The 12,295-nt window shown below is 40.8% G+C and overlaps 1 protein-coding gene across 1 annotated transcript; it reads left to right on the forward strand.

Moving 5' to 3' along the window:
- Positions 1–444: 444 nt before the first annotated feature.
- PRSS23 (serine protease 23) lies at positions 445–1,596 on the forward strand. Its single transcript, XM_007946274.2, has one exon. The coding sequence runs from the start codon at positions 445–447 to the stop codon at positions 1,594–1,596; it is 1,152 nt and encodes a 383-aa protein (XP_007944465.1).
- Positions 1,597–12,295: the final 10,699 nt, after the last annotated feature.

Raw genomic sequence — 12,295 nt, forward strand, 5'->3', positions numbered from 1 at the left:
AGTGTTTGCTATAATGAGGATTAGAGGAAAGGAGAAAAGAAAGGCGGGGGGACTGGGGATGAGGTAGAGGTACAGATTTAGAATTAAGTATAAAGAAGACTCAAAATTATGTGGAAATTGGGGCTGGTCAAACACTTCTTCTGGGATGTAATGACTGGATGCCTGATGCTCTGTAGTGGCTGTCATTGGAGCATCTTAAACATGTAAGGCAATGCGCACTTAGTCTCATCTTGGGCATCCAGCCACAGGAACATTCCCCAGGTCAAGCTCTTGCATTGTAAGTGAAACCATTATCTGAGGATTCCTTTCTACACCCTGATTCCAGGGGAGGGTCATACAGAAACAACGCCAGGCATGTTGCTGGGCTTCCTCTGCAGTGAGAGAATGTTCAGCCACTTGCCCTCCTGACCTGCTTGTCTTTATTTTTACAGAGTCGTGCTCAGCATGGCAGGGATTCCAGGGCTCCTCTTCCTTCTTCTCCTCCTCTTCTGTGTGGTGGGGCAGGTGCACCCGTACAGGGTACACTGGAAACCCACTTGGCCTGCTTACCACCTTCCTGTTGTCTTGCCCCAGGCCACCCTCAACTTATCCAAGCCAGACTTTGAAGCTGAAGCCAAATTGGAAGTGTCCTCCTCATGTGGGCCCCAGTGTCATAAGGGAACTCCACTACCCACCTATGAAGAGGTCAAACAATACCTGTCTTATGAAACACTTTATGCCAATGGCAGCCGCACAGAGACCCAGGTGGGCATTTACATCCTCAGCAATGGCGGAGGAGGGGCCCAAGGCCAAGACTCAGAGCCTTCAGGAAGGTCTCGGAGGAAGCGGCAGATTTATGGCTATGACAGCAGATTCAGCATTTTTGGGAAGGACTTCCTGCTCAATTACCCTTTCTCAACATCAGTGAAGTTATCCACGGGCTGCACTGGCACCTTGGTGGCAGAGAAGCATGTCCTCACAGCTGCCCACTGCATCCATGATGGGAAAACATATGTGAAAGGAACGCAGAAACTTAGAGTGGGCTTCCTGAAGCCCAAGTTTAAAGATGGCAATCAAGGGACCAATGGCTCAAGCTCGGCCATCCCTGAAAAGATGAAATTTCAGTGGATCCGGGTGAAACGCACGCATGTGCCAAAGGGTTGGATCAAGGGCAATGCAAATGACATTGGCATGGATTATGACTATGCCCTCCTAGAACTCAAAAAACCCCACAAGAGAAAGTTCATGAAGATTGGAGTGAGCCCTCCTGCTAAGCAGCTGCCAGGGGGCAGAATCCACTTCTCTGGTTATGATAATGACCGGCCAGGCAATTTGGTATACCGCTTCTGTGACATCAAAGATGAGACCTATGACCTGCTCTACCAGCAATGTGATGCCCAGCCTGGGGCCAGCGGGTCAGGGGTCTACGTGAGGATGTGGAAGAGACAGCAGCAGAAGTGGGAGCGAAAAATTATTGGCATTTTTTCAGGGCACCAGTGGGTGGACGTGAATGGTTCTCCACAGGATTTCAACGTGGCCGTTAGAATCACCCCTCTCAAATATGCCCAGATTTGCTATTGGATTAAGGGAAACTATCTGGACTGTAGAGAGGGGTGACATGATGTTCCTTCCTAGCAGCACTTAATGGTCTTCATGTACTTATTTTAGGAAAGGCCAAATTTTCTCATTGGAATGTGTATGTGTGTGTCTGTAGTGTGTCATATAATATCTTTTACCTAGTTTCTTAAAATTGCAAGATGACTGGCTTTATTATTTGGAAACTGGTTTGTGTATCATATATCATTTAAGCAGTTTGCCGGCATGCTTTTACATAGAAATAAAAAGCATACTGATGTTTGGGCAGTGGGGAATATTTGGTGATGAAGTTAATCTTTCCCTTTTAAAGAACTGATTTTTATTTCATCTTAACGTGTGTCAAAGACTTATATTAAATATGTGGTGTACAGGAGGCGTAAATTCTTATGTATATGGGTGTGTGTGTCCTCTCTTGGGTCTTTTTGTTTGTTTGTTTGTTTTTCCTTAGTAATGTCTCATCACTAATGCCTCCAGATAGCAGTGTTCCCCACAGGATACAACTCTTAGGAAACTTTCACAATTCTTCTTGGGGAGATATATTTCAGATATGAGGCATTTACAAAGTAGTTCTTGAACAGTAATTTATCAGCTATATTTTTATATATGTTAAACTATATCTTATAGTAACCCAGGACACCAGACTGCTGGTAGTTTTGAAGCCTTCTTCTCTTTTGAAGACTGTAGTCTTTTTTCTTGGGAAGCTTTTGCAGACGGCTTTGCCAGTTTTGCAGTCACATCAGAGTAGGCAAGGATTGTTTATCTCAGTCCTTCCATTTAACAGGATTTCACTCACATTTCTAGAACTAGCTTTTTCACAAGAGACAATAATCTGAGCCTGATTAGTACAGGCTGTATTGCTCCTCAGCTAACAGTTATGGTCACACTAAAAACAATCATAGCATTTTATCCCTGGAGTGTAGCACATCTTATGTTTGATCATTTGGATGGAGTAATTTAAAATGAATTAAATTCCAGAGAACAATGGTTGCATTGCTTGGCAGATGTCATAACAGAATAACCACTTGTTTGCAGCCTGGCACGGTCATAAGGCCTAATCAAAAATTATTCTGCATAGCTGTCCATGTGCTTTTGGGGAGCTGTGAACTTGTTCATAATTTGGAAATGTTTTCCGCTCACTTCTTACTTTCTCTTTTGTTGGAAAGCTGTAGTCTGGGACACATATAACCAGGTACAATTGTAAAAATGAAAATTGGTATAATGCAAAATGGATCCCTCATGCACTCCAATAAATGCCTTTACTAATGTAACATCAGCATTATCATCATAGCATGTAAAGAAAAGATTCTGACTTATTTTATGTTTTCATTTTATACTCTACCCCTAAGCACTTCTTTCTAATGTATTGGTGGAGGGAAAAAAAGTGAATGGATTCCAAAGCAGGTATTCACCATGCCTGCACCCTGGGTAATTTCAGTTTGTGGTGTTCCTTGTTTGTGAGGACATTCAAACATAGTATTAGTGCAAAACATCTTCCAGGTGGCTTTTTCCTTGTATTTCTTGAGCTTTTCTGAAAGATAATCCTGATAAGGCTCTCAAGAAGTGTATGACGACAGTGCTGTCTTCAGATCACTTAAGAAATGCTATGCATGGCAAGGAGGTGCATGGCCGCCAGGAATCTTCTGAGTTCCAGTACAATTTGCTTGGGAATCTAGCCTGAGGAAGAAAAGTCTCCGTGTCTGTGACTGGTATTTGGGCTTTTCGTTTGACTTTTGCTTTCCTTTGTGCAAAAAGTTCACTGAACGCTTAAAACCAGAACTGATTTTTTTAAATAGATGCTCCTTTTACGAAGCACCTTCATTTCTTGCAAAGTTGAAATTTCCTTTAGCAAGGGTAGCCAATGGCACAAAGTAAAAAATACTTTTAAAAAATAATAATAATGTTTAGTTTACAAGTTGATGCGATTTACTAAAGGGTAATATACCACATGCTATATGTAGCATAACTCATAAAACCGTAAAAGAAAGCTATAAAGTATTGGACATGTCCATCTTCTCAGTGGTAATAAAAGAAATGGTATTAAACTGCTGTTATTGCTGAAATGGGGGTGGGAGGAAGGACCCTTAAGATAATATTAGTAAGATTAGTGCTTGGCATGTATTAATTATATATATATTGTAAGGATATATTCCTAGAAGGCTAATTGAACATTTCCCAAAGTGTGTTCCTTAAACACTGGTCTCTCTAGATTTTCTACCAAAAATAAAAAGGGCGGCATCAAGTTGATGATAGATGACACCTCGGCATACTCCCTCTCTTTATCAAAGATTCACATGCTCATTTGCACAATAAAAGCTCTAAAGGGTAATGTGATAAAGAAACAAGCTGACATTTAAAACTTGCGTTTCAATAAACGTCTTGATCATAGAACTTTTTTTCTCTCTCTAAGATAATGCCTAATAGCTATCTAGTACTGTAATGAGTATATTTTGGGAATCTCTGTAACAGGTGATGATGCAGAAAGTGTGATGAGCCTAAGAAGGGCAGGTGTAGGTGACCTTTGGGTTTAGCCAGAACCCTGTGACCAGGATCTGGAAATGTTTGCCACATCAAATGGAGAAAGGTAAACATGAAAATAATTTGTCATTTAGAACCAGAAGGTTGTGGCAAAATGTAGGATACATTTTGTATATAAACTTTATTCAAAATTTTGAACTTCAAAAAGAGATAGTCTAAAAAAGTTGGAAAATGGATAAAGAGGTGAAGAAATATGAGCTTCTTGGTGGCAGAATTATATTCTTTCTTTACTTTTTTTGGACTAGAAAGGTATTTAATAATAACAATAAAAATAATAAAAACCTGGAAATTAAGTTAGAACTCTGAGGTCATGCTTTGGATTCACTGTCTTTTATGTAGCTCAGCCTACCTGCTCAGTGGGCACCTGGGTCACATATTTAAGGTAGGGATCTGTCCCTAATAACTCTTAGGAGGTCTTTAATTCAGAACTTGTGGAAAATAACTAAGTCCACACTGGAATGATGACTCTCTAGACCACTGCCTGCTAACTGCAGTGTAAATGACACTATGCAGTTTGTATGTGGGTCATGTTATGTTTGAGATGTCTAAAAAGCAGTAGGATCTCCAATTGTGAAGCTCAGTAGAAAGATCGAGAATCATCATGGAGATGGTATTTAAAACCATAGAACTAACAAAACTCACTGCCTTTGAGTCGGATCCAACTCATAGCGACCCCTCCTTGGGTTTCCAAGGCAGTATCACTACGGAAGTAGATTTCCCAACCTTCTTTCCGAGGAGTAGCTGGTGGGTTTGAACCACCAGCTTTCTGGTTAGCAGTCAAATGCCTTAGGCACTACACCAGATAATTATCACCTAGGGAAAGAATGAGGCTAAGGAAGAGAAGAGGGCTGAGCGCACAGTCCTGGTCCACCATCATTTAAGGGTCTGATGGAGGAGGAGGAAGAAGAGGTAGCCAGGAGGTGGAAAAGCAGTTGCTTCTCAGATGTCACAGGAAAATTTGGCTTCACAGAATCCTAGAGAAAAAAGGTTTGAAGGAGAGCATGGGGGATGTGGATGGGGTATGAAACAAGATGAGATTGTGTTCACTCTGGCTAGTGTGGGCAAGAAGAGGTGGAGGGCAGGAGACCAGGGAGGAGTCTGTTTAGTCTTCCAAAGCCCCGTGACAAAGAACCTCGTCTGTGCCTTCCTATGCTCCCCACTGCAGGAACGCAGGCCATGATCACCAGGTATCCTCAGTGCATGCCTGTGAATAAATGAATGATTAACCGAATTTTGACATGAAGCTGTGGGGCAGTCCCTCCCTCAGGGAGTACCAGGTGTGGGGGCCAGACTCTCCCTGGGGGGAGCACAGGCTTCAACTGGTGAAAACTAGGGCTCAGGAGGCCCACTGCCATCCCCTCTTATCTAGCCTGATGTTTTCTGAGGAGCTGAAAGTGCAGGATGACTCTTTAGTGTGGTATGTGTGTGTGTGTGTATATCAACTTTGTAAAAATACCAATGCTCCTTTAGTCTTGATTTATCATTGCCCCTGTCTCCAGACTATTAAAAGGGCAAAGGCACTCTCTTCCATAAAGAGCAAGGACAGTTTTGAGAAGCATTGAGTTCCAATCCAATGAAGCAAGACTGAAGTGTTTGCATTGAAGAATGAGTCTCTGGAAATCAAATAAATAAAGCAAGTGGCTGGAATCACGGCAGTAGCCGTGGGAATAGCAGCTCGGCCTTGCCATCAAATGAACTGTCTTGGGAAGGCCTTCCTTGGCCATTTTTTCTAAAAGTTCAACCCTCCAGAGCCCCAGCCCCAGCCTCTGCCCATGCTACTAACAGCTCTTTTTCCCCTTCCCCTTTATTTTTTTTTTGCTTAGCACTTACATCACTAACTCAGATACTCTGAATTTTTTTTTTTTTATTTACCTTGTTTGTTGTCCTTCCTCAGTGAATTGTAACTTTGTGAGGGCAGGGATTTTTGCTAGTTGGACTCTGGTGGTGTAGTTGTTAAAGCATTTAGCTGCTAATCATAAGGTCAGTGGTGAGAACCCATCAACTACTCCGCAGGAGGAAGATGAGGCAATGTGCTCCTGTAAATATTTACAGCCTTGAAATCCCTATGGGCAGTTCTACTCTGTCCTACAAGTGGGAATTGACTCAAAAGCAGTAAGTTTGGTTTTTTGGAGTGTTCATTGCTTGTATCCATAACACCTAAAAGAGTGCACATAGGTTCTCAATCCAAATGAATGACTGAATGAATTATCCTAGTAGGATTATATAACCTGTAACACCATGACTTGGTATGACATGGGCTTAGATATTCCTTGGGTCCAAACATCTTCTGGAATAAAGTTCTTATAATGTCTTGTACAGACTTCTATTCTAGCATATATGACATTGCTATTATTATTTATGTGTCTGTTTCTCCTAATATATTATTAACCTTGAAAGAGCAGGGCTTGAATTCTATTTTTTTCTGTGTCCTCCATGGTTTGGCATATATAGCACAGGAAATAGTAAGAAAATGAGTGGATGCCTGGGATGACTTAGTCTGTGACCCAGAGACTCCTTTCTTTCCCACATCTTATATTTAATTAGACAAAAAGTCACTTAGATGCCTGTGGTATCCATCTCCTTCTTTCCAGTTTCTCTGCTGCTGGCCTCATCCTCTCTTCTGTAAATTATTACAATAGATTCCTAACTGGATTCTGAGCCTCCCAGCCCTCTCTGCAGCTACGCCAAAGATCTATAACCAAGACCTGATCATAGCACTCCCCTGTGTTTCCCATTGACTAGACTCTAGTCACTAAAGTATAAAGTTTAGTTTTCTTAGCCTCAGATCCATAACCCATCAAGTATATGGTCAGGTTTCATCCTCCATTGTTCCCCAGAGTCACTCTGGGATCCAGCCAAATTTTACTGAGCACATGTATGTTTTCAAGCCTCTGTCATTGCTCAAGCTTTCCTCCCCTCTGCCTAAGTTGCCTTTCTCCCATCTCTGTGACATTCATTCAGTCACTCATTCAGCAAATGTTCCTCGTCCCACCTCTGTTCTAGTCACTTAGCAAGCACTGGGGTTGTGGGGATGAATGACACGCATCCCTGTGCTCAAGGTATTCGTGTATTCTCCTTTTGACGTCACTGTAATCGTGATTCTTGCTCAGCCTCCCAGGGTAATAAGGCTCAGTAATTATCCTCTCCACAGGAATATCTTGGCATCAGTGAAACTGGACTGCCACTTTGTTAATTAAACCAATTGAATGTTCCTCTCACATCTTTTTTTTAATTTTAATATAGTCTTCTGTTTTATTTACTGATATTTATTTTAGGGAACAACTTATTGTGATTTGGGTGAAAGTTTACAGAGCACATTAGTTTTCCATTCAACTATTTATACATATTTTGTTTTGTCCCATTAGTTGCAGTCCCCTCAGTGTATCAGCACTCTTCCCACTTCCTCCTCGGGTTCCTCATTTCCATTTGTTCTTCTTTCCTGTCCCTTCCTGCCTTCTGAACTTTGTTCTTGAGCAAATGCTGCCCTTTTGGTCTCGTATTTGATTGTTTTGAGGAGTATGCTCCTCATTGGTGTTTTTGTTCACTTTATAGACCTGTTCCTCTTACATTTTTATAAATCTTTGAGTTAGATTGACCTACTTGGTTAGTGTTTTTCTTTTCTTGGATTTATTCATACTTGTTGTACATCCAGTTCCCCAATGGAAAATGCCATATTTGGTAAATCAATATAATTCACACATGACTAATATCCTCTTTGGGTATGCCATTGTGAGGAAATAAGGACCAAAACCAAAACCAAACTCACTGCCATCGAGTCAATTCCAACTCATAACTACCCCCATTGGATTTCCAAGACAGTAATCATCATGGAAGGAGATTGTCCCATCTTCTTTCCACAGAGCAGCTAGTGGGGTTGTTGGTTTTGCTATTATTATTATTATTTTATTGTGATTTGACTGAAAGTTTATACAGCAAATTCATTTCCCATATAGCAGTTTATACACATTTTGTTTCATAACATTGACTGCCATTCCCCACAATGTAACAGCTCTCCTCCCACTTTCCCTGTCCTTACCTCTTCCCTGTGTTCTTCTTTCCTACGCATTTCTGCCCCCTGAGCTGTCTCGCTGTGCAAATACTGCCCTTCTGTTCTTCCATGACTGATGGTTCTAAGGAGTGTATCTACCTGAAGCAAATGTTCATTCTATATACCTGTCTATTTTTTGGCTGGAAGCCACAGAAGTGAGTTCAATTCCAGACCTGAAGGGTAACTAGAGGCCATAGTCTCTGGGGTCTCACCAGGCTCTATCAGACTAGTAAACATGGTCTTTTTTATGATTCTGAGTTTTGTTCCACACTGTTCTCCCACTCTGTCAGGGCACTAACCCTTAATAGTGACCAGTCTTTCCACCCTAGATTATTTGCCACACAGCTAGACAAGAGCTGGAAGATTCCACAAAAATGTCACCATTTTGTTTTTCTATTATAACAGGAAAGGTGTTTGTTGATTGACTATAACAGATCCCAGAAATAATTCTTTCATTACTTCATTGCATTTTTATTGAGCAGATTCTTAATGCTTCATGTTCTTCAAACTGACTTACATCCCATGTATCCTTTATTCCATTCATCAAAGACCTCAAATACAGTTAGATGCTGTCAAGATGCATCTTTTAAAAATGAATTTGACTTGAAAATCAAAAATATTTATAAGACCTACCTGTGTGGAAGGATAAAGCATATAATGATCATAGTCCATAAATCTGGGCATTAACATCTATGATGTTTTCTTTCCAGTGCATAGTTTTCAAAATAGCCCATTTTTGCTTGAAAATAGAGGAGTGAGAAAGAGCCTTTGATTGGAGTTTTTCATTACCATCTAACTAGGACCTTCTGTTTCCCTACATATTTCTATTTTCATTTCTAATGTGTCTTGGATCATGTTTTTCTTGACTCTGAAGCTCTGTAACCCCTTTATATAACATTTCTTTTAGATGACATTTTAAAAACCTTTTCTTTTAAAATGTTATCAGTCTGTTTGAGAGTCAAGTTAACAAGCTGGCTATTTTTAAGCTTTTAGATGGTTACAATTGAGAAGATGACAAATAAGAAACTCTGTGAATGCAGATAGGACTTTTCTAAGTGACTGGCTGGCATTTTAAGAAAAAACTCTACACTTTCATTGAAATTTCCTATATTTCCAGCTCACTGATTATCATCACTATATTCATGAAGTGAGACAAAGAGGCTTGTCTGATGGATCTTAACACCAATCAGAGGGTTTTTTTTTTTTTTTTTTGGTTGTGTTTTTGAAGGGTATTGGTATTCAACTCTCCTAGTTGCAACTGGCCAGTTGATTTTTTATAACCAGTAAAAGCCCATCCAAGGATCCTGCAGTTTCTTCATGAATTTATCCCTTTAATAAATTTATTTTGAGAAAGAGGCATGTATCTGATCATTAATTCATTAAATCACTGTTCTGAGTGCTTTACATGTATTAATTCATTTACTTCTCACAACAAACCTATGAAGTACAGCTACTGATTTTATCTTCACCTCAGAGACAGGGAAATTGAGACACACTCTTGGAATTAGAATTCATATCACAGCTGTCTGGCTCCAGAGGACGCTGCTCTCTTTCTACTAAGAGATGTGTATACTAGGTGCCATGGGACTACTGAGATGGAACAACTAACCATGCCTCCTAATGGAGGAAGAAGGGTATCAGAAGGCCGCACAGCAAGGGATGTTTCATCCTTGAAGAACCTTCAACTGAATCCATGTTAGCAACTGGTTAGCACACACTGAATTATCTGGAAAGAAGAAGCATGAGAAAAAACTATCTGCACATGTATGCCAAGCTGTATCACATTCCTAAGAACTTTGGATCATCAGAACAAGTAGCATAAATCCACACATGCATTTTTTCGTATATATTTACTAGTGACTGCTAACCAGAAGGCTGGCAATTCAAATCCACCAGCCATGCCTGGGAAGGAAGGTTGGGCAATCTACTTCCATAGTGATACTGCTTCGGAAACCCAAAGAGGAGTCTTTATGAGTTGAATCTGACTGGACGGCAGTGAGGTTTTTTTTAATCTTAATGAAATACTGTCAGATTTCCTCTACATTCATGTCACATCTTATGTATCAATAATGAAAATATATTTTAAATAACAAACATTCAGATGTTTCACAAGTTCTTTGTAGAAGGAATCAATTCTTATTTAATATGTGTTTACTATTGCCTGGTGGTTTCAATGATCATAGTTCTGACCATTTAGGAAGACTTTCCCTCTCTGAGTGGGAGAAAGGAAAAAAAAAACCTCAAGAAATAAACTGACGGTCTGAAATATCATCTTGGTCTGATTATTCAGACTAAATGATCTCAGATTTCTTCATGCCTTGGAAAATACACTTGTAAAAATCTCTCCCCAAGTGAACTTTCCTTTGCCAATTAGGCTGACTTTTGCTCATGCCTGGATCGCCCCCTGGTGGTGTATTTAACTTACGATTATTTCTCAGATGCTGGTAGGCAACTACTAGTCAAAGATTTCGTTTTACTTAGATACACAATCCATGCCCATGGACGAGCAGTCAAGAAATCAAGCGATGTATTGCATTAGAAAAATCTGCTACAAAAGATCTCTAAAATGTTAAAAAGCAAAGATATCAGTTTGAAGACTAAGGTGCACCTGACCCAAGCCATGGTATTTTCAATTTCATATGCATATAAAAGCTGGATAATGAATAAGCAAGACCAAAGAAAAGTTGATAACTTTGAATTATGCTGTTGGTGAAGAATATTAAATATACTGTGGACTGCCAGACAGAGTTGGCAACTATGTCTTGGAAGACATACAGCTAGAATACTCCTTAGAGGTTAGGATGGTGAAACTTTGAGAATTCATCTCACATACTTTGGGCATGTTATCAATAGGGGCCATACCCTGGAGAAAGACATCATTCTTGATAAAGTGGAGAGTCAGCAGAAAAGAGGAAGAATTTCAATGAGATAGATTGACATAGTGGCTGCCAATATGGGCTCAAACATACCAATGATTGTGAGTATGACTCAGGACTGGGTCGCTATGAGTCAAAACTGACTTGACTGCACCTAACAACAATAAGACTAGGTAATTCCTGACTCCCTTGGGTATTTGCTCTCAGTTTTTCCCTTCTATGCTTTTCCCCACGAGCTCTGGTGGTGTAGTGCCCAAGACATTTGACTACTAACCAGAAGGCTGGTGGTTCAAACTCACCAGCCATTCCTCAGAAGGAAGACTGGGCAATCTACTTCTGTAGAGATACTGCCTGGGAGATCCAAGGAGGGCTATGAGTTGGGACCGACTTGACAGCAGTGAGTTTCATTTTTATATTTCTCCCGAGTTACACAGACATCCAAAGACAGCATCTTTTAGCAAACAAGTGAACAAAGAGACTGTGGTAGTTATGTTTGTGTGTCAACTTGGCTGGGTCTGGTTGAGTGGCTAGGCAGCTGGTGGTAGTTATTCCCCATGATGAGACTGGTAATCAACTCTATGGTGGGATCTACCACAAGCAGCTAAGTAGCTGCCTTTGGGATGTGGTCTGCTTCCTGTATATAAGGAGAAGCCTTGGGAATGGTCTCTAGCCTATGGCATACTTGGACCCTGCATGTAGCCGTGTCATTGTTTGGCAGCCTGCCATGCTCTGCCGACCTTGGGACTTACAATGGACTTAAATTAATGGCCTGCTGTGTGGTTTGGTAACATCAGGACTGTGCCGTTTTATTTGTCAACCTTGAGTTTCTTAGCCTCAGCAGCCAGCAGCTGCCTGAGTGAAGAAACACCTCTAGCTTCAGTGGGCTGGGAGCTGGAGGCAGAGCTGAAGCCCAAGGCTGAGGGGCTTTCACCCAGCCCCTAGAGCCTGGCACTTTGAACTTGGACTTAAAGCCTCCAAATTGTAAGAATAAACTTCTGTTTGTTAAAGCCATCCCATTTGTGGTATATTCTTGTCAGAGTGGCACTAGGTAACCAGAACAAAGGCCCAGGCATTTAGTGGTACTCAATACATGCTCTTGATTATGGCAGTGGTGAAATCCTTCATTCAGGTTTGTGCTCTTGCGTCCACTCTTTGTACTGTTTTTTCCTTGTCCATCCCTTACTTTCTCCCCTTTGTCAAATTTCTACTGGAATGGTGATAGATAATCTGGGGATATGATGATGACTTATAGGTAATACTG

Source organism: Orycteropus afer, unplaced genomic scaffold (genome assembly GCF_000298275.1).
Source record: "Orycteropus afer afer isolate SDZICR_OR568_19922 unplaced genomic scaffold, OryAfe1.0 scaffold00154, whole genome shotgun sequence".
Lineage (NCBI taxonomy): Eukaryota > Metazoa > Chordata > Mammalia > Tubulidentata > Orycteropodidae > Orycteropus > Orycteropus afer.

Bases quoted from the DNA above. Each gene is read 5' to 3' on its own strand.
- PRSS23 (XM_007946274.2), top strand. From the start codon at position 445: ATGGCAGGGATTCCAGGGCTCCTCTTCCTTCTTCTCCTCCTCTTCTGT.